The 21,692-nt window shown below is 55.0% G+C and overlaps 1 protein-coding gene across 4 annotated transcripts in view; it reads left to right on the top strand.

Annotated features, from left to right (window-relative positions):
* PLXNB1 (plexin B1) overlaps nucleotides 1–21,692 on the top strand; it is a 72,651-nt gene that overhangs the window by 27,965 nt on the left and 22,994 nt on the right. For 3 of the 4 annotated variants that reach the window (XM_019504897.1, XM_019504898.1, XM_019504899.1), the window contains exons 3-19: nucleotides 912–2,423; nucleotides 9,070–9,252; nucleotides 10,444–10,572; nucleotides 10,848–10,948; nucleotides 11,683–11,815; nucleotides 12,577–12,733; nucleotides 13,375–13,483; nucleotides 13,583–13,691; nucleotides 14,341–15,207; nucleotides 15,609–15,734; nucleotides 16,022–16,144; nucleotides 17,189–17,282; nucleotides 17,549–17,715; nucleotides 18,657–18,808; nucleotides 19,892–19,997; nucleotides 20,617–20,753; nucleotides 21,479–21,655. In XM_019504897.1, coding sequence (XP_019360442.1) covers nucleotides 1,293–2,423; nucleotides 9,070–9,252; nucleotides 10,444–10,572; nucleotides 10,848–10,948; nucleotides 11,683–11,815; nucleotides 12,577–12,733; nucleotides 13,375–13,483; nucleotides 13,583–13,691; nucleotides 14,341–15,207; nucleotides 15,609–15,734; nucleotides 16,022–16,144; nucleotides 17,189–17,282; nucleotides 17,549–17,715; nucleotides 18,657–18,808; nucleotides 19,892–19,997; nucleotides 20,617–20,753; nucleotides 21,479–21,655 — 4,001 coding nt within the window. In that variant the 5' untranslated portion in view covers nucleotides 912–1,292. The remainder of the gene's footprint in view (nucleotides 1–911; nucleotides 2,424–9,069; nucleotides 9,253–10,443; nucleotides 10,573–10,847; nucleotides 10,949–11,682; nucleotides 11,816–12,576; nucleotides 12,734–13,374; nucleotides 13,484–13,582; nucleotides 13,692–14,340; nucleotides 15,208–15,608; nucleotides 15,735–16,021; nucleotides 16,145–17,188; nucleotides 17,283–17,548; nucleotides 17,716–18,656; nucleotides 18,809–19,891; nucleotides 19,998–20,616; nucleotides 20,754–21,478; nucleotides 21,656–21,692) is intronic. The other variant, XM_019504900.1, reaches the window with a different exon arrangement.

The raw sequence follows: 21,692 nt of genomic DNA, 5'->3' as shown, positions 1-21,692 counted from the left end.
CCCCTCCCCCCCCCCCCCCCCCCCCCTTCTGCTTGCACAACTGAGCCAGCCACCACCTTTCACCCCAGAGTGGATGGTTGCCATAGCAATGAATTCAGGGTGGTGTCAGCCTGTGAATTGGTCAATAAGAGGGAGGCCTGGCTTGTTTTGTTCTCCTTTATTGGACTAGCACTGCGACGCAGCGTTTCTCCCCGCAGAGGTTTTGCAGCACGTTGTGAATGGAGCTAGTATGTCTGTTTCTGGAAGCAGGAGGATGCATATCGGCGACGGAGCACGGTTCTGCCGCCGCTGGTCTCTGCTTGGTGCAAGCCTGAGCCGGAAGGTGTACGGGCACTGGCAGACAGGATCGACGCTGTCTGCGTGGGAGACTGGCTCGGTCTGAGATCTGAAACGCTAACGTGGGGTTGCAGACCGCAGGAGAGCAGGGAGCCGCAGGAGGAGGGGTCGGAGAGCACAGCGGTGGGGCAGAGCAGGCCTGTGCTGGGGTCTGCCCGCCACGTAAAGGCCAGCCCTGGAGGGTAGATGCAGTCCACTTCTGTCTTTTCCCAACAGGCCATGCATTTTTCTTTCTGTTACTGATTTCCAGCAGTGCTCGTTTGGTACCACGCGCAGCACAGACATGTCCCGTGCTCTGGCGAGTTTACGTTAACCATCTGGATCGAGCACACGTTCTCTGTGTGGTCCGGGAACATGGTAACATGGCTCCTGCCTGTCTGTGCTGCAAAGGTGGCCTGTGCTTCAGCTGTGGGAGGGGACTGCTCTACCTGAACTGGCTCCTGACCTATTGGTATTAGTTTTCATAGTGTAAAGAGCACCCTCTACTTAAGAGGGCATTGCTGGCGCCCTCATAGAGCTGTGCTTTGGGTTACGTTCTGTGAAAGAAATGTGACTCTCAATTTCCTGTTTCTTAGGTAACTGGGCCAAGTTCTGAGTCTGCCGTGGAGATGAGACGCTCTACCGACATGTGAAGTAACCTCTGGTACAAAATCCCAGGAATACCTGTCATACTCTGGCTTCACTGCTATCAAAATATATGCTCAGTTTGTCACCATGACGGCCTGGGAAGCAAACGGCACCATGGATATTCTCATGGGTTTCCTACCTCTGGTATTCCTACAGATTTCCTCATTCGTTGTCATCTCTCTGGCTGTTTGGTCTCCTGATTTATCCTGAGTCCTCCTGACACGTCTCTTCTCATGACCCTGAGTGCTGTGCTGACAGGCTGACCTGTGCTAACCTTCCTTCCTGGGGCTGGAGGGTAACAGCTTTCTCCCTCTCGCAGAACATTGACCATGCCTCTGGGAAACCTCCTTCCTGTTCTCTGTTTCCTGGGGGCAGCAGTTCCGGGGGGACTGCACTATGTCACCTTTTCACACAACGCCACAAAATTTCTGCACCTGACTATGGACTCGGAGACTGGGACCCTGTATTTGGGCGCCACAAACTTTCTTTTCCAGCTGATGCCTGACCTATCCTTGGAGAATACGGTTCAGATCGGACCTGTTTTAGACAGCAAGGATTGCCTGCCCCCAGTCGCAAAGCTGGAGTGCCCACAGGCGCACTACACTGACAACCACAACAAGCTGTTACTGGTGAACACAGCGCAAGGGGAGCTGATTGTCTGTGGCAGCGTGCACCAGGGGATCTGTGAGAAGAGGAGCCTCACCTCCATTGACCAGGTTCTCTTTCGCCCAGAGAGCCCTGGAGACACGCAGTACGTGGCTGCCAACGACCCAAATATCACAACGGTGGGACTGGTAGGGTACTCAAAGGACAACGTGCCCTTGCTGTTTGTGGGGCGAGGCTACACCAGCCGAGGTGTCGGGGGGGGCATCCCTCCCATCACCACGCGAAACCTCCGGGCTCCTGGGGGGGACGCGCCTGGAGCTGACTCCCATTCCATCTTCTCCTACGAGGAAACAGCAAAGCTGGCCGTGGGACGGCTCTCGGAGTATAACCACCATTTCATTAAGGCCTTTGCCTACCGCACCAGTGTCTACTTCCTGTTTTACCGCCGGGACCTCAAGTCGCAGTCGCGGGAGTACAAGACGTACATTTCACGGATCTGCCTGGACGACTCTCATTATTACTCCTATGTGGAGCTGCCACTGCTCTGCCGGGGCGCGGAGAACACTTACAGCCTCCTGCAAGCTGCCTACGTTGCCCAGCCAGGCAGCAGCCTGGCCAAGGGGAGGCTCGGCACCCAGGGAGACGTGCTCTTCACCACCTTCTCTGCCTGGCAGGCTTCGTCGGGCAAATTGAGCGAGGAGTCCGCGCTCTGTGTCTACACCATGGAAGAGGTGGACCGCCTGACCACCTGGACTCGGGATGTCTGCTACACCAAGGATGGGAAATCAGAGCAGGGGGATGAAGTGGCTTATATCGAATATGATGTTAGTTCCAACTGTGTCCAGCTACCAGCGGTAAGTGGCTGTCCTGGGCTTCTTGGGCGATTCCTTTTTGTATTGCATTGACTTCATACCGCTCTGACAGTATAAACAGGCCTAAAAGCAAGTGCAGCTGCACTTTACTTCTCTTTGAGGGTGACATGTAAGGGTCTCGTGAAGGGGAATGTGGGTCTGATGTGTGACTCTTGGGAGATCTGTAGTGGTTCTGCTGGGGGGGCGGTATGTCTGCCCTTCCAGTGTAAGTCCCGTTTTCCAGAAGTGTGTAATGAACCCTGTTGTGGCTGAGTGCTAGTGCCAGCACCAGCCCCAGGGTCTAGAGGAGCTGGTGTCTGCCTGGAGCCTGCAGACAGTGTGCAGCTCGTACTATTGCTAGCGTGGGTGGAGGAACAGCCCGCACTTTCCAAACGCACAGAGCCCTTCTGGCCTTCCTGCCGCTGCTGCCTGGTGCCCAGTGCTCCCCCTCCCCACATCAGGCTAAAGAACTGGGTTGCAGTCTGGCCTGTGGGATGCACATGGAGGAGCCAGCCTCTGGGCCCTGCTGCCTGCCCAGCAGCAACCTTGGCACTTGAAAGTGGTGGTTGAAACATCTTGAATCGCAGGCTCCGTGGTCTCCCTTGATCCGTCCTAGTGCCTGCTTCTTTCACCTGGAGGCAGGCAGGGAGGCTGCCGTGCATGTTGCACTGGTTCCATATTAGGGCTAATGGGAACAGAGAGATCATTTAAATGCAAACCAGTCTCTGGCAGCAGTCCTTCCTTTCCACATCATAGTCACTAATCCAGGAGTATTTTCTGTTCGGAGAAAAGCTGTCCTGACACCATGTTCCGTCTTTTTCTGAGCTCCTATAAAAAGTGCATGATCCGCTCTAGGCATCCCTTTGATTTCCATGGCAAGGGAGAAGTGGGATAGAGTCACTGCAGGAACGAGGCCAGTGAGTCGGGTGACTTAGCCCTGATTTGGACAGGACTATCCGTATATGCTTTTGTCCTGTGATATCAGCAGATTTCTTCAGCTAACCAGGGGTGAACAGCATCTCTTCTTGCATGGTTGACTACCCAGGAGCCCCACAGCAGCTGCAGAAAATGGTTGAGGGTTTCCCCTCTGCTCAGTATGGGCAAGTGCTCCAGCGTGGTTAGGGACGCTGTGGAGCTGGAGCTCGTTTGCTTCACCAGGGTGCTAAAACCTGAAGTCCTTTCCACTTGTGATCAGTAAAGGTCACGGACATGCGGTGGTTCTGTGACATCCTGGAGGCTGCCTCAGGAGTCACTTTGGGAAATGGACTATTACTGCAGTCACTAGGGAGGCTTTAGGATGTCCACTGGAGATCCTGAGGCAGATGAGAAGGCCTGGGGCAGAGGCGGCAGGAGGTGTGGCAGAGTCTGGGAGCTGAGAAGCTGGGCACCCCATAGTTTGTGGCCAGCCCTTCACCCAGCTTGTCAGGTCTCCCCTCCCACTCTCCTGGACCCCTGGCCTTCCTGTTCCACCTGCCAAAGGAAAGGAGCAGTGGCTGGAGTCGCACATACCTCAGTTGCCCCTGAAATCCAGCCCTTTTTATATGCGCCCTTGTCAGGCTCAAGATGTGGAGCAGCAGCAGGAGGTGAGTGACTCCAACCCCTGACTTGGAAGGGGGTAAAACAAACGGCACAGAATCCTGTCTGGATTGGGCTGAGCAGGGGAGGGGAAGGAGGGGTGCCCTGCCACATAACTCCTGGAAAAGTATCCTAGGCTCCTTGCTGCATCACTTGGGCCTATTGTGCTGCAGAAGACATGGGGTCTTTTTAACAAGTGTATCCAATGGCCTGAGGATTTTTTAGCAAAGTTGGTCGTGCACTATTGATTGCCACGAAGCGGTTGTCACTACAATTGCAGCTAACAGCATGTAAGCGTCTGTGCCAGCTCCAGCCTGCTCCATTCAGCATGTGAGTGGAAGCGGCTGTCAATGAACGTTTTGTCCAGAGGCAGTTTCAGGCTCTGTCAGTTGAAATGGGGCAGCTCATGCATTATTTAAGAATAATGCTAATTCGTTGTATATTTTTTCCTGCCTGAAAACCAGCTTGTGGATGGGGTTTATGCTGGAAACCACTTCCCTGCGTAGCACTGGGCTCTATTTTTAGTGTATAGGAGATGGACAAACATTAAACAGTTCTCAAACATTTCAGTACCATCTCTTGAGCTGGAAAAGTATTTATTCCGTTTCCTGTGCATGTCCTGGGAAAAGCCTCATGTCCACGGCAAGCTGCTGGAACATTTGGAAAGCCTCCAGGCTTCCTAAGGAGGGTTGGGGTTGGGGTTGGGGTTGGGGTACTGCAGATCTGGCTTTCCAGTGAAATCTTAGTAGTCGCTTTAACTGTGCAAAGTCTGCTGGTCTCCCCTTAAGCAAAAGCATGAGTGAGTCAAAGGATTTGGGCATATTTGGGAGAAAATAGAAGGGGCATAATAAAACAATCCAAAATGGTAAGTGTAGAGCAGGGGTAGGCAACATTTTTTTTTGGCCAGAGTGCGGAAAAAACCACAGCGTCTACCATGGAAGGTGCTGGAGTGCCGGCATGCCAGAAAAACAAAATGAGGCTGGGGGGCAGGGGAGGTGGTACATGGCAGGACACACTGCATACTAGTATATTTAATAATCATAAATGTTGCCTTTGTTGTTGTGTATTCCTTTTTTGTTGAGCATGTTGCAATGAGAGAGAAAAAAGAGACAAATGAAAGAAAGAGGAGAGGGAAAGAAAAAGGAGAACAGAGAGAGAACCAGACACATGCACATGCACACAGAGAACCACGTGCACAAATGCAGAGAACCAGAACACACCCAGAACAGACGCATGCACGCACATGTCCGGAACCAGACACGTGTGTATGCACAAACACACACAACCAGACAGAGGCAGACCAACGCACAGAACCAGATGTGTGGGTGCATGGAGCCCGGCTCCTGGGCCACTGGACAAAGTCTGACCCAACAATGCCCTGGTCCCTCCAGAGCCCCTGTGCTTCCCTGGGGAGCCAGCCCCCGGGCTGCAGTGCAGCTGGCCAAGGCCCCGGCCCAGAGCCTTCCCATTAGCCCACCCACCCCGCACAGCTAAGCCCACAAAAGGTGTGGTGCTCCTGGCAAGGGGAAGTGCCAGCCTCATCCCGGTGGGGGGCTGGGTCAGGGCTGGGCTTGGAGCAAGTGGCAGTCAGGCAGGCTCAGCTGCAAACCCTGCTGCAAGCGGTCCAGGCTCTGTGGTTGGCACCAGCTACCAGAGCCTGGGCTGGCTGCAGCCAGGAAGCTGAAAACAGCTGCTCTGGGCTCCAGCATCAGCTCCATACCAGCAGGTGCAGGCACTCCTCGGAGCGGATGGTGGGGATAGGGCCTCAGGCAGCACAGCCCTCCTGCTGTCCGCTCTGAGGTGTGTGTGTAGTTGCCGCCAGCATGGAGCTGATGCTGGGGCTGTGGAGCCCAGCGCGGCTGTTTGCAGCCTGCCCGCTGCCTGCTGCAGATGCCCCAGGTTGGTTACAAACAGCTGCACCAGGCTCCAGAGCCCAGTCATCAGCTCTGTGCTGGCAGTGGGAAGAGGCCGAGGTTGCACTACCTCAGGCCCTTCCCCCACCGTCCGCTGCGAGGCGCACGCACACCTGCCGGTATGGAGCCGACGCCAGAGCCCGGAGCAGATGTTTACAGCCTCCTGGCTGCAACCGGCCCAGGCTGTGGGTAGCTGCTGCCAAATACGGAGCCCGGTCTGCTTGCAGCAGGGCTTGCAGCTTCCCGGCTGCGTGCTGGGAGCAGCCCGGGCTTTGTGGCTGGCAGCAGCTGCCTAGAGCCCAGGCTGGTGGTGGTGTGCCGAGCAAAATGGCCTCGCGTGCGGTGCTCGGCACATGTGCCGGGGGCTGCTGACCCCTGGTGTCGAGGAAGGACAGAGGGGAGTTCTGTTCTCTCTCTTCCATAGTCCAAGAGGGGGTTGTCAGTGCAATCAGGTGTCACGTTCTAATAGGTCGTGGGAAGTTGTTTCTCATGTATTGCATAATTGGACTGTGCGGTTCATTGACTTGAGATTTCGTTGAGGCAAAGAACTTGGCAAGATTCAAGGAAAGAACACTGAAGTGCTCAAACCACTTCGTGTCAGTGCCTCCTTGTCCCCTGGTACTTCCCTGCCTGTCTGTGTCCATCCATTTTGCCTAATCTTACACTGCACGTAGGTTGCCCATGCTTCGGGGCAGAGGGTATCTTGTTCTGTTTGCAAACACCTAACGCAGTTGAGCTGTGGTGTGTGACCAGGGCTCCCGCTGCTCCAGTATCCCATGCAGACAGGATGGTAATGCTTGGGGGATGCTGGTTTTGATGCTATACTAAAGGCTGAGCTCCATTTTGCACTTAGCAGGTGTTCTTAAACTCTGTATTTGTTTGGAAAGCACCCAGTAGGTCCTTTCCACAGTTAGACTTGTTCTGTGAGAACAGATTGATTTCTGGGAACCTATATGCCAATTACTTAATTAGTTTTGGAGTTAAAAGTTAATAATAAAACGGGTCACTCAAGAAATGTAATATCTCTGTTGGTCTCCCCTTTGTTCCTAATGAAATTTAATCGTGAAAAAACACAGACACTTCAAACCGCCCATGGGGTGACATTAAGTGAAATCTCGTACCCAGACTCCATTACAACCCAGACATTAGGTTGTAATTTCCTAAGTTACTAACAGTTACACAAGAGAAGCAAGACTTTCTTAGGGCCATATCTTTTATTGGACCAGCTATGTAGTTGGGATAAAGTTAGAGAAGCTTTCAAATGCAAGGCGTTCTTTGTCAGGTCTGATCGTGAGGAGCCAGGCACAGCATGGTGAAAAACAGCAGTGGAAAGAAGTGAGAGAAATGTCCAGGGGAAGCAGATTCACAGGTAGCAGAAGAAAAGCAGCTGCTTACTGGGAAATCAAGGCCTTTCAAAAAGGAGGAGGGTCATTCTGTCTTCTCCTGTGTGGAAAGAAGTCAGGAATCAAGTAAAATAGTGTGCCATTAAACCAGTATCAGTGCTTAGCCCTTGGTTCTTAGTATCCCGTCAGCTTATGAATTCTTGTTCCCAAGTTTGTATTTTAAAGGTGTTGGGTAGATTTCCCTTGAGCACAAGGATAGTGAGGTCAGAGAGTGGTTGTTCTTTGAGAAATGTGCTCCTGTTGGTGTGTGCATCTCCATCCTGTATTTATTACGTGAGAGTTCATTCTGGTGCATAGGTGCTGTTTAGTTTCACCTGTGGAGTTGCCGTGAGGGCATTTGGTGGTTGGATTGGGTATCTCACACTTGGAGCAAGGCACAGACTCATAGAAAGAAGGACCAGAAGGCACCTGTAAGATCATCAGGTCTGGTCCCCTGCCATGCAGGAGGTAATTGGGCTCAAACGAGCTCAACGAGGTGCTTATCCAGCCTCCTTTTGAACACTGCCAGGGATGGTGACTGCCCCACCTCTGCTGGAAGTGTGTTCCAGGTTCTAGTTAACCCTACAGAAAAGATTTTCTTTATGTCCAGCTGAAACTTTTCCTCAACTAGTTTGTGTCCGTTGGACCACGTCCTCCCAGGGGTGCTTTTCTGAAAGTTGCTCTCCCAGATGCTGGTGTTCACCTGTGACACATTTGTAGGCAGCCTCAAGTCACCCCTCAGCCTTCTTTTACTCAGACTGAACAAACCCAGATCCCGAAGTCTCTCCTCATAAGACCCATCCCCCCCAGCCCTTGACCATGTGGGTGACCCTTCTCTGCACCCTTTTGAGCTTGTCCACGTCCTTCTTGAAGTGCAGTGCCCAAAACTGGACACAGTACTCCAGCTGTGGCCTCACCAACACTGAATAGAGGGGGAAGAACACCTCTCTGGATCTGTTGGTGATGCATCTGCTGATGCATGCTAGAGCTCTCATATGAAAACCCAAAGAACTCCCCAGCTGATGATGAGAGCCTGTGTCAGTAAGGCAAGGGGGGACACTGCAGGGACGTAACTGTCACAGAACCAAGTGATACAGCCCAGGAAGTGCCAAGTTAAGGTCACATTTTACAAAGAAATCCAAATAGGGCAAGATGACCGTGTCTGGCTGGGGCATGCAGATACCCTTAACTGTGCCCTGGGGCACTGCTGAGGGGAAGTACAGGGCAAAATTTGATGCGTTTGACAACTCAGTGTGATGTCATTCTCCTGCCATGGCAGCTTCTGCTGCACAGCACTGTGTGGAAGTGCCCATGGCTGACTGCAGCCAGCACCTTGGTCCGTCTCTCAGGCGGTTACCTGACCCTGCTTGGGCGATGACAGCTGCTAGGATCCTCCTTCAGGGCTGCAAGACAAGTGTTCGTCCTTCCTGCACTGCATTGCACAGTCCCTTTGAATCGGACAGGCCCAAGCCCATGCAAAACAATGGAAGACAGAAGTGGGGGAGGGTGGGCGGTGCCTGTAGTGAAGACACAGGTCTGAGCACAACAGACCTGGTCTCTGCTGCAATGGAGCAGAAGTACTTGGGGGCCCCAGGCCCTTCTAAGTGAAAGGCACCTCCCTGTGCCACTGCCTGACTGTCAGGTCATGGGTGGGGATGAGACTGATCTGCAGGCTCGGCTTGTTTGGGGCACATGCTGCCATGGCTGGGTGGAAGGGGATAGGGAGAGCAAGCAGTCAGTGCATGTAAAGGTCCTTGTTTCTTTTCCTTTCCTCCAAAGGACACTCTGGATGCATACCCCTGTGGCTCAGACCACACGCCCAGCCCCATGGCCAGCCGGTTGCCTCTGGAAGCAGCACCCATTCTGGAGAGGCTGGAAGCCCGCCTGACTGCTGTGGCTGTGAATGCAGAGGAAGGCCACACCATCGCTTTCCTAGGGGACAGTCGAGGGCGACTTCACAAGGTAGGAGCTGCCTGGGACAAGCAAAGGGAGAATAGGGCTGTGGGGAGGTCCAGGAGAGGGAAGATGGCATCTGCCTGGGAAGCTTTCCTGCAGCAAGGCTCCCATCCTTCTGCGTGGGAGGAAGGGTGCATTTGCGGTGCTCAGGAGGAGCCAGGACTCAGGTTTTGATGTCAGCTTTTCCCCCATCTCTGCAGGAGGCACAATGCTTCGCCCTGTGCCTCAGTTTCCCTTTCAATGAACTGCACACAGTCAGGGTGATGCACCTCTCTAGGGCTGGGGAAGGATGCAGACAACCACCGTTCCCAAAGCAGAGGGAGATGAGCTGTGCTGACCAGCTGTCATGCTCCCTCCGCAGGCTGTTATTGCAACAGGCTGAGAAGCACTCTCACGCCCCAAGAGAATGCCACTTGTGTGGTACGGCAGCCCCACCTGGCGGCCCTTTGCCACAATGGCCGTGCTGTCGTTAGGAGCCAGCAAAGCTATTTGTGCAAAACCCTTTTTCCAGTTACTGCCTTCCCTTAGCCAGCACCGGTGCTGCTCTGCTTGGCTCTGCAGACAGTGCTAGGCCTTTCCCCACTCGTTCCCTGCCTTGGCTCCCTCTTGCTCCTCCTTCAAGAACCATAATCGCAAAGTCTCATGCCAAGGGGCTGGCTTGCCCCTGACTGGGCTTCATGCCACCCTCGCCCCCACCAGACCCAGCCTGTTCTGAAGAGTCTTGTGGACTCAGCACAGGTCAATTAAGAGTTTTATCCGGGAGGTGGAATTCTTACCCTGCTCGTCCCATTCACCAGTCTCCCTCCAATCCTTCAGGCCTTTCATTCACTTACCCATTCTGCCACCTGGTTTCTCCTCATCTCTGCCTGCTCTGCCCACCAGCCCCTAGCCTACCTGCAGGCATGCACCCTTGCCTCTCTCACCTGTCTGTTCATCCTCTCCCCTGGCTTCCTGCCGGCTCCCCATTATTTATTTTCATTTCAAGCACCTAGGGGCACTGGTCGAGCTTTGGGACCCCCTTTGACAGGGCAGCACCATTCTGCAGGAAAGAGGCAGCCTCTTCCACAGCATATTTGCTGTCTAGGTCATGACAACACGCAACAGGGAGAACAGACAGAGAGCTGCCCACACGCCCACCCTGTCACTTGCAGCATCTCCCTTTTTCCTGGCTGTCCCCTCAGATCCTGTCTCTTGCAGGTCTACCTCAGTGCCACGGGTGATGCCAATATATATGCCTCTCTAGTCATCCAGTTAAACAGTGCTGTGAGCGGAGACCTGCTGTTTGACCAGGCGCAGCAGCACCTCTACGTCATGACCCAGGCAATGGTGAGAGCAAATGAACCCCCTGCAGCAAAGGGTGGCAACAGCCAACGCTAAGCACTGGGACAGATTTCTTTTGCTGGGATGGGACTGGCCATTTAGGCAACCGTTTCTGAAAATGTGTTTCCCTTTTTCATCTCCAGTGCTTGTGGGAGTTGAGAGGAAGTTCAGAGGGCATCAGCATAGGGGGGGGCTTTTGAGAGAGCAGAAGAAACCAGAAGGCCTGGCTCTGCTGATCCGGAGCTGAGGTTGCCCTAAACTAATTTTTCTTTCTCTGGCAGGTGGCACGGGTTCCCCTCTTTGACTGTTCACGGCACTTGAGCTGTGCCTCGTGTTTGGCACTGAGAGATCCATACTGTGGCTGGTGTGTTCTTCAGGGACGGTAAGGTCTCTGGTGACAAAACAGCTGTTCAGCCTCATTCTCCCCTGTTTATTGCAATCAGCTTTGCTGGAAAACTGCAGAAAGACACAGTACTTTGGTGCATTTATAAGGCCTTAGACCATAGGGATTCAGACTGTTTTGAGGTGCTGTGTATAATACAAGTGTCCTCCTTGCTACAGCATGAAACCTTTTCCACCCAAGGTGCCAAGCAGCCGTCTCCTCTCCACTGCTGCTGCTCCTCTTCTCCTTCAGCCTTTGACACTCTTCTCCATGCCTGGCAGGCCCAGCTCTGATGGGGCTGAGAACTCCAGCTCCCATCAAGCGCTCTTCCATTCCCACTCGTCTAACCTGTCCCTGTCTCCTGCTGTGGAACTTGATGGGGTTCCAGTCTCAGCCCTGTGCTCTGTTCCTTATCCCTTCTTGCTCACAGGCTTCATTACTGCACAGTTAGCAGGGCTACCCCAGGCGACGCCACGGTAAACTGTAAATAGAATTTGCAGAACGGGGCTGTGTGCTATCTAATGTGCACCCATCCGTGCCCACGACTGCACATTCCTGTAGCGCAGCTGGAGCAGCTGAGGTGACCTCAGGTCCCTGCTTGCTGTCACTCCTGTAGCTAGTGTGTCGGGTGCCCTCACCCCTCCTGCTCAGGAGAGTCCTGCGTTGAAGACAAAGAATGCACCCCCTCCTCTGTGACGCAGAGCACTGATGGCTTCCTTGCTGTTTCTCTTCAGGTGCAGCCGCCGCTCTGAGTGCCTGAGATCTAGAGCAAGTGACCAGTGGCTCTGGAGCTTCAATTCTACACAGCAGTGCTTGTCTGTCCAGTCGCTAAGTCCAGCTAACATCAGCAGAGAAGAAAAGAGAAATGTGAGCGATATAGCTTTCTGCCTGGAGAGCTTCTGTGTTAGCAAAGGGGTCTTCTCCCCGCTCTGCATTTGTAGGTGGAGAGCCACCTTTGGTTCTGATGTAAGCTAGCCCATCTCCTGCTGCCTCCTCTGAGACCTGAGGCACCAGACCTTGGGATTTGTCCCATGTCTTCCCTACGCTGAGTGCTTGTGTGTCAGATGGCCCCTGGAGAGGTGGAATCCTTGTGGCCTCATGCAGTCAGATGTATACCCACGTGATAATATGGGAATGATGCATCTTTGGGGTGTTTGACTTGCCTTTTGGCTGCTAATGCAGAACCTCTCCTTGGCTTGACATGGGGCAGCATGCCCCTGCCCCCAGGTTGCACCGCACCAGTTATTAAAAGGATTTCAGCTTAGTGACAGAAAGTTGTGATCATCAGCTTAATGCCCAGCAGCTGCCAGAAAGCCACCGGGACATGGCAGTACCTCCATGATGAGAATTGTGATATGCCTAGAGCTGGTGAGAATCTCATTCACATCTAGAGAGCTGGGCATAGGTCTAAGTATGTGCTGGCCTACAAGAGGCATTAAGGAACGGGAAGGGGAAGCAGGGCTGAAGATGCTAGATACTACAGGGAGGGGATCTCTTGTGGCTGGGCAGACCAGCACCATGTTTGTGGGGCTCTTACCACATGAGAGGAGGGAAATGCAGTGGTGTTAGCTGAAGGAGTGCACCTTACTCTGGGTCCAGTGACTGACTGGCTGATTCTGGATTGGCAGATATTCCTGACTATCCTGGACCTGCCCTCCCTGCGCGAGGAAGAATCCTACTCGTGTTACTTTGAGGACTATGAGAGTCCAGCAACGCTGATAGAATCAGGCATTGTGTGTCCCTCACCTGACCCCAGCCAGGCACCGACTCTGCAAACGGGAACAGGTCAGTGAAATGCTGCCCATAGAGGACATGCAAGCAAACAGAAGACTTGGTTCAGCAAGGGAATAACTGCTTGAAACTTGAGAGCTGCTCAGGGTGGTTACAGCCTTTTTTCCTCCATGCTGGCATCTTTCCTCAGTCCTGTCACACCTACCCATCACATGCCTGTGCCATTCCAGCTTCCCAGACAGCTGGTAGCTGGGAGATCAGGGAAGTGGGAAGCAGAATCTGATTGAGTGGTTTCCTGTGCTCCTGAGTGTGACTCTGAATGTGCCTGGGATTAGGACTGAACTGACTGCTCCCATCTCATTTGTCCTGAGGGCACCTTGAGCACACTGAAAAGTTATGGAGGGAGAGAAAACACTTAGAAACGCATGGGGGTTGGAAGAGACAGAAGGCAGCTGTTCTCCCTCTCCCTTATGGCTTGTTCAAACATTGAGAACCTTATAACCCCCTCTTAATTTCCTTTCCCCAGTTAAACATAGCGAGTTCTCTTAACCTTTCCTTCTGGAGCTGAGATAACTGGATACGTTTAGCTTCCCCTCTGTGAAGTGTACCACGTACATCTGTCTGGCTAAGAATGTTGCAGCATGGGTACCTATCGCAGCTCCAGGACCAGACATCATTTTTATGATCATTTTCAGACCACATAACCATCAAGCTAGTGGTGCGCTTCCACAATACCTTCATTGCGTCAGTGGACTTCTCCTTCTACGACTGTGCTGCTGTAGCTCTGATGTGGCAGTCAGCACCGTGAGTACATAGTGATTCTCTGTGTGCGGCTATCCTAGGGTTTGCCCGTCCTCATCTCCCTCCTGGACCTCCTCAGTGGCCATTCTTGTTTCGTTTCAGATGCCAGAAATGTGTGAGCAGTTGCTGGGGATGTAACTGGTGCATCCGGCAACACGTCTGCACCCACAAAGCCACCTGTGAAGAAGGGATCATTATCTACAATGAGAGGGTGTGTTTCCAGCTCTGTCCTGTCTGCAGAGGACTCCACTGGATTCCAGCAGGGCTGGAACTGTGTTAAGATCAAGATAACAGCCAGCTGAGTGCCCAAGGGAGGCTCCAAGCTCTCAGAGAGCTGGCTGCCTCGTAGCCGTGGCAGATGGGGGCTGTGCATGGGTGAAGAAGTGGTTGTCAGGTGCAGGGAGATGCAAGTCAGGCCTCTTGTTTAGGCAAGTCAGTGTTGTCCTGCCTGCCTGTCTGATGTCAGCTGTCTTGGGAGGCTCGAGCAGAGAACCAACTTTGGAGAGGGAGGTGGGGGAGATGACGGGCCTAGCCTAAGGTGTCTGGCTGATGCACCTGAGAGGCCAAGGGAAATGGGGAGTGACAAGTGCCTCTCTGGGGTGTGGTGAGGAAGCCACATGAGCGAAGAGGCCGATGGCTGGGCTGACCCTTTGTGCTCTGGGTCCTCAGCCTGAAGGCCCCCAGAAGGTGCAGTGCTGTGGCCTTCGTCCCCTGGCTCGGCAGAGCCAGGGCAGCCTTCACGGGGATGTGGGGCCAGCCCGCCCTTGTTTTCACGTATGTTTTCTCTCCTGTGTTGCTGCCCTTGTGTGTGTGCTGTGACACTCTCTCTGTCTCTCTCCCCTCTCGTTGGCTCTTTCCAGGCACAGATTCCAACCTCAAGTCCATTTCCTTCTTCAGCCGCTCCCAGCACCATGTCCTCCATCCGCACCCTGGCAGAGGCCTTTGAACCTGTCACTTCCCCACCGCCTACGGTGGTTACCACCATGCCCACCACCAAGCCCGCCCCCACCACTCTGCCTGCCATCCCTAACCCAACCAGTGAGCCCACAGGGACCTTTGGCCACCCAAGCTCTGCACCTCCGATTACCGTCCTCCCCACTTCTCTTAAGATGGCCACAGAATCCACAGTGCCGCCCTCAAGAGATGCAGCCACTGCCATCAGCCTCGCCACAGAGCTGCCTGTGGAGTCTGCCACTACCAGCCCAGCAGAGCCTGCGGAGCAGACAGCTTTGCCCTCCCCTGCACCAGCCACAGTCCCAGAAGAGTTGTACACAGACCCACCCACCACAGCTGCTGTCAGCACTCTTTTGCCTGCTGTGGCAGCTGTGACCCCTTCCTCTGATGTCACTGGTTCCCCCTGGCCTCCCACTTCTCTCCCAGGTGCTGAGACATCCACATCTGCCATCCCCTCTCCTCTCACCCCCAACCAGACATCAGGTGCCCCCACTTCCTCTGCTGATTTCCCAGGAGATCTAGAGACTGAACTGCCCGCCTCTGAGGTTCCCTCTTCAGTTCTTCCAGACGGGCTGCTTGGCGAAGGCATGGAGCTGAAGGATGCAGAGGACTGGACGGATCCGCTGCAGACAGAGAATGATACGTCACCCTTCTCTGCTTCCACTCTTCTCTCAGGCGACGGAGACTCGTCAGAGAGGGATGCATCCGACTTCCCCAGAATTCTGCACCCTGGCCTTGATTACCAGTACGATGCCCCTGGATTCGTGGATGTGGTGAGTCTCTGAAGCTGCTCTCGGACCCCAGAGTGCTGTCACCTGTCGTGGGACGCTGCATTGGGAGGCCCTGCAGCACACAGAGGGAGGTGTCTCCTGACAGGGCAGAGGAGCTGGAGCGTGATAAAGTGTCCAGAGCAGGTGGTGGCAGCCTCAGCAGGGACAGGCCCTGGTGCTCCAGTGGCATTTAGCTGGAGTCTGACAGTCTCCTGGAAGCTGCACAGTGCTCCCTGGGCGTGCAAGTGTCTGTGCTCTCCTGCTCACTCTCCTGGGCACGTACACTGCTGTCCGTAGCTTGTTTGGGGAGCCCCACTTCCTGCCCTGAGCAGAGACTTCACCTGGGCAGTTGTAGCTCTGGCTGTGAGGAAGTGTGGCTTTCTTCATGCACGTCTGTTTTCCAGAATGAAGAGCTCAGCTGGGGTCCCAGAGCCTGTCCCTGTGTTCAGGGCATTCAGGGATCCTCTCTGTTTCCAGTCAACGTAGAGCGGAAGATAACACTGCTGGGGAAAAACTTCCATCTGTATGAGGTGTGTGATAGATATTTCCCATCAGTGCGGGGAAGACTTCAGGTGTGCCCAGAGCAGGGCAGCCTCTGGCACCTGGATCTCTGTGTGCGCTTTGGGACACAGGGGCCCCAGCAAAGCTGAGGCACTGTTTTGCGCAGACTTGCAGGCTCCTGGAGTGCTTTGAGCCTCGTCCCCGAGGCGGGAGCTGGAGGGGAGGCTGGGCTGCAGGGCAGTGGCAAGTATTCTGTGGGCAGGTGCAGCCGTGGGAGCAGGCACTGGTAGCATCCTGTGTATCTTCCTGGCTGCAGGATCAGCAGTGGGATTATGAGTGTGTCCTTGTTCTGGAGGGCCGGACCATGGCAGTGGATGCTTATGTGGAATGGGAGGAACCGAACCCATCGCTCTGCTACATCACATGCCAGCTCGACCCGGTAGGTGTCTGGAATGGCAGACCTGTCCCAGACATCACGCTGACACAGTTTTCTCCAGGTCCGGCTAGAGGGGGGTTTTAAAGTTGCTAGGATTGCAAGCTCTGTGGAGCCTTTAGTGATGTGCTAGGGCCCAATGCATGGGGACTTGGCCCATGACACTGCTGCCCAACACGTAATGATGACTGATTCATCAGTGTGCAGAAGCTTAGTGTGATCTGTGCCTTGGCCTGGTGGTACAGCAAGGCCAACCTGCCTTGTTTCACACTACTGTCCCACTCTGGCACACAATGTGGTGCCCAGCAAGAATGGTGCGTGCCCCCGGAGGCGGGGGGGGCGTGGCGACCACCTGCAGGCAGCGGCGACAGTGTTGGCAGCAGGGGCATGGTGGCAGCGAGCGGGGAGCTCCCGCAGGCAGCCGTGGTGGTGTCGGCAGCGGGGTTGGCGAGCACTGACCAGTGGTGAGTGACCCCCTGCAGATGCCGCTGGCAGTGTCAACAGCAAGGGGCGTGGCGGGGGGAGGAGAGGGGGACGTGAGCGGCAACTGCCTGCAGGTGTCATTAGTACTTTTCACAGGGGGTGCATCACCAATCTTATGGGGTGCATGTGCACCCCCAACATGTTGCCAATGGTGTCCACACTCCTTCATCCAAGCCTCTGCCTTTCCTGCTAGCAGCAGTGCTGTTCACCCACATGTGAGCTCTTCCATTGCTGTTGGAAGAGCCTTTACAAAAATCCTCTTAGAGAATATCAGAAAGACAGGAAGCCAGACACAAGCAGGAGGCCTGAAGAATTAACATCCCAGTCTGCTGATAGCACTGAGAATGTGGGTAATATCCAGGTCTTAGACCTGGCCTCTGTGGAAGGAGGCAAAAGAACACAGGCCCAGGAGGAGCGACTGGCTTCTGCTTGCATGGGCTGCGTGGCTCCTCTTCTCAGGCTACTATTGTGGAGAGGAGACATACATGAGACTGCCGTTTATCCAGCTGCCATGCTAGTGCCTCCGTTGGTCCGGTTGATCCCCTGATACCCTTTGTCTCTTTGCAGTATAGTTACACAGCACCTCAGCTTGAATTCAGTGCAATGCTGTTTGTGCAGAGGCGGCAACATCTCCGCGTGGACAGCGCAGCAGATCTCCATGGTAGGGGAGCAACACCTCGCCAGCCAAAGAGAGTTTGGCCAATGGGCCAGAGATAGCAGGGAAACCTTAAATCGGGGTGGCTTGCATTCAGGGTGTCTTGTACCAAGCCCCTGCTGAAGAAATCAGCAGAACCACTGTGCCTGGATGCTGATGGACTCTGCATCACAGTGATGGTGGTGTAAGGAGTCAGAGAAGTCAGGTGGCTGGGGTCACTCTGTGCCCGGATGGGGTGTCCACTGACAGCCTTCCGCATTTCACCTCTGCAGTGACACTCTATAACTGCTCTGTGGGACACGCCGACTGCAGCCGCTGCCAGACGGCTGACCCCAAGTACAGCTGTGTGTGGTGTGGTGGGGAGCAGCCCAGCTGCATCTTCCGGGAGTCTTGCAGGGAAGAGGTAGAAGACTTATGTCCAGCGCCCCTCATTCACTCAGTGAGTAACCCCTGCTCGGTAGCGTGTGGCTCTGCAGGGCCAAGGGGGGTCTGTCCCATCCTGCAGGTGGGGGCCTGACTTTGGTGAACTCGTTTCTGCACAAAGCAGCTCAGAAATCCTGCCGGCAGTTCAGGTGGCGCTTGCTCCTCCTCTCCCTCTGCTCTCCTTGTCCTGTCCGGCACTGAAAGCTGGACTCGGAGCGATAGGGAGTCACCTGGCCGCGGGAGGCGTGCAGCTCAGGTTACTTGGAACAAACATGCAGGAAGCAGCTGGACTCGGGAACTGGGCGGGGGTCCACACGTGCAGTCCCAAGATAGCGGTTGGCATAGGCTTGACCAGGCTTGCCGAGTCTTATTCCTTTAAGCATAAAATACCAGCTCTTGCTAATTGCCAGATAGCAAGTGCCTGTCACACTGAGTACTCACCACAGTCACCTGGCCTCCCACTGACAGTGCACTGCACCCAGGTGTTGCATCTTCACTGTATTTAGCCTAAAAGCTCCGTGGGCTCTGGGCTGTCTTGTGAATACCTTTGAGCAGCTGCTGGTGTCCATGGTGCTGAGGTGGACTTTTGCACTCTGTGCAATATCAGTAATACGCAGGGTGATGGGGTGTGCGGTCACCTCCCTGTGTCCCTTGAGGGGTCTGTGCGTCAGCGAGCAGATGAGGACAAGGAGCCACGGCTGCCTTGGGGGATGCTCACTGGGACTATTCCACCAGTAAGGGTTTGGGGATGGGAGGGAGAATGTCCTGGTGTCCTCATCTCTGACCCTTCCTGTTCATGGAACAACCCAGCATGAGTCCTGGCCAGCAACAGTCCTGTGCACCAGGCCAGGAAGGGGCAGAAGGTGGCCATCCAGGGGCCCTGCACTCTGTTAGCCAGCATGGCTCTGTGGGGCCTGCAGTGCTAGTGCACTGACACTTTCGTGGATACCTCTGCAGGTTTATCCTCTGTCTGGTCCAGTAGAAGGGGGCACCCAAATCACCATCGTGGGCTCGAACCTCGGCCGGAAGCATCAGGACATTGCAGAGACTGTCACTGTGGCAGGAATTCCCTGCACTGTGGATGCTCTACAGTATGAAATTTCCAGCAGGTCGAGTATCTGTGACATGTGCCTAGGGAGCAAATTCCTCTGCTGGGTTCCCCTGGCTGCTGACACTGGGATGGGCCATTTCCCACCCTGCCTCCCTGGGCAGCCTGCTCCCAGGATCAGGTTCTGCACTGCAACAGGAGCCTCAAGGCCTGTAGGAGCTGGTGGTAATGAGGAGGAAGGGAAGCACGAGCCATGCTTAGGCTGGAGGCTACAGTAAAAAAGAGACACCCTTGGTCGACATTCATTGGGTGCTCAGAAGGGGTATCCCAAGACCCAGGTGTGTGAGAGGAGGGCGAAGCCCTACAGCATGAGGTGCAGCACAGAACAGGGCGCAGGGAGGAAGGAATGGGCAGGAGCAGCACAGGAGAGGGAAACGGGAACACGTGGGCCCTAGGGATAGGAACTAGAGGCGGGGGGGAAAGAGCACAGAGCAAAGTAGAGATGTGAACGGCCTCTGATCATGGAAACCAGCCCAGCCTGGTTTCTTTGTGCTCTCCAACAGTCTGGCCCCTCTACCTTGCCTGGCAGCTGGATGCAAGCTCCCTGGCACAGACACCAGCTGGCTGATCTGCGTTGTGCTGGCCCACGTGGCCCCCCAGGCAGTGGGGGGATGGCAGTGGTGCAGGAAATCTGCATTTGCATCCAGCTGTGGGAGCCTGTTTCTAGGGGAGATTGGCTGGGTTGGGGGTCAGACACCTTTAAGAACCATTGCAGAAACCTTCCTGCCCAAGGAAGCTTTTCCCTTGCCAGCCAGTGGTGCTGGCAGCATCGCCCAGCCTCCCTCCCCTGACACAGCTCCTGCCTGGCCCACAGCAGCACCAAGGCCTGAGCTTGGCCCCAGTAACCCGCTGCCAGCCCCGAGGCAGTTCCAGACACACTGGCATTGCTGGGTCCCTCCTACATTTGCATGTCAATGGCCTCCCCCTGGAGTTGTCCTGTCCCACCCCCCAGGATGACTCTCCTACTGAGCACAGTGCTGGAGACAGACCGGTGGGAGCTCAGTTGTTCAGTAGGACCTAAAGCACCACGTTGTGCAGATTGTCCATCGCGCCCACGGTGATGCTGTTCTCTGATTGCCCGCAGTATTGTGTGCACCACTGGCAGCAGCTGGACAGAGAGGGCTGGGCACGTGGCAGTGGAAGTGCCGGGAGGAGGACACGGAGTTTCGGGGCACGTTTTCACCTACCAGGTAACGTGGCCACTGGTTTGAGCAGGACCTCTCAGACCTGTCCCGTAGGGCACAGGGGTGCTGCGCCACTGGTTGCTGGTCATAGGCGCTGTGGGGGAGGGGATGGTGCCTGTCACTGGAATCGAGTCTTTCTGAGCTCAGAGAAGCCAGGCAGAGCATGAACAGAGCTCATCCTGTTGCAGAGGAGTTTGATCCAGGCAGGAGTGCGTGCTAACAGGGTGAACAGAGGAGGTATAACAATCACAGGGCTCATCTGTGAGCGGTGCATGTGAGCCTCTGTCTGCTGTTCCCGAGAGCTTATAAAGTCAAGTCTCAGGTAGGGACGTGCATGTAGCTGGCTGCAGGGCAGGGTGTCGCCATGCGGGTAGTGCTCCACAGTAACTGTCCACATGCACACTCCCCTGCGGTGAGGGGAAGCCGGCCCCAGCCCTCTGCCCTGAGAGTTAAGCTCCCAGTTCAGCTTTCACTTCCTGTAGGCAGAAGCAGGCATGCAGCCTGTTACTGTGGAGCAGTGGCTGCCCGGTAGATCCCCACTGCCTTGCCCTCTCCACCAGACTCTTCCCTTGACTGATGTTTGCTCAGTTTTCCTCATTCCTCCTTTCGCTTTTCTCTCGCTCAGAATCCAGAGCTGAGGTCCATTGTCCCCGCTCGAGGCCCTAAAGCCGGAGGAACCTGCCTCACTCTGCTGGGCTCCAAGCTGGTGACTGGGCGCCCCAGCGAGATCAGCATCCTGGTCGGAGACCTCCCCTGCCACATGTGAGAACTGCATCCTGTGGCTGTAACTGCTCGCAAGCTGCTCACGGCAGAGTGATGCCTGGGACCATCGCCGTCTGCCTTAGTCCTTACCTGGGGCTGCTGGGATGCCACCGTCTTCCTGTACTCCAGGGTTAAAGGGGTTGGGGGATGACTTCCACCATGTTGCCACCCCTTGCCTTTCGCCTTCCCAGGTGTCCTGCCTGGCCCTGGCCGCTTTGGTTTTCAGACAGAAAAGGTGTGTTGAGAAGACTCAGGAGCATGAGTCCTCTCAACCGACCCCAGGTGGATGAGTGAAGAAAGGCAATCCCAACAGCTGAGGTCCGGGTACCATAGGCCATGGCTGGGTGGTGCTGGCAGTGCTACCCTGGAGGAGAGCATGCCCAGTGTGCTCTGCAAGATCCTGCTGTTCTCTCCTTGGCACCTGGAGCAAGTGGCACCGCACCAGCACTGTGCGCAGGCAGGGGCAGTAGTGAGGATATCTCTGGCTTCTCACTGGAAACCCTTCCACTCGTTCACTGTAGCAGCAGTTCTGGCTCACCCAGAAACATGACCTGAATCCTAGGAGGGTGGCAGAGGGGGCCCAGGGGCTCCAGGACGGAGGGCTTCTGTCTTGGGGAAAAGCTGGGAGCCCCCATTGCTCTCTCAGCCAGAGGAAGGGGCAGCATCACAGCGGGTGCTTCGCAACAGCAGCCTGACCTATGACTCTCTCCCTGTGTGTCCCTTAGCCTTGGCGAGATGCAGGAGAGTCAACTGAAGTGTCAGACAAGTCCCAGCAATGTGTCCACGGAGCTGCCGATAACTGTCAAGTATGGGGACAGGGAGCGGAGGCTGGAAGGCTCCCTTTTCACATACACCCTGGACCCCAACATCACCTTTGCAGAGCCGCCCAAAAGCTTCCTCAGGTACCAAGCCCCCCCCACCCCACCCCCTCCCCCCCAT

This window comes from Gavialis gangeticus, unplaced genomic scaffold (assembly GCF_001723915.1).
Source record: "Gavialis gangeticus isolate Ggan-Ray unplaced genomic scaffold, GavGan_comp1, whole genome shotgun sequence".
In the NCBI taxonomy this organism is placed as follows: domain Eukaryota; kingdom Metazoa; phylum Chordata; order Crocodylia; family Gavialidae; genus Gavialis; species Gavialis gangeticus.
This window is presented reverse-complemented; position numbering and strand designations above follow the sequence as displayed.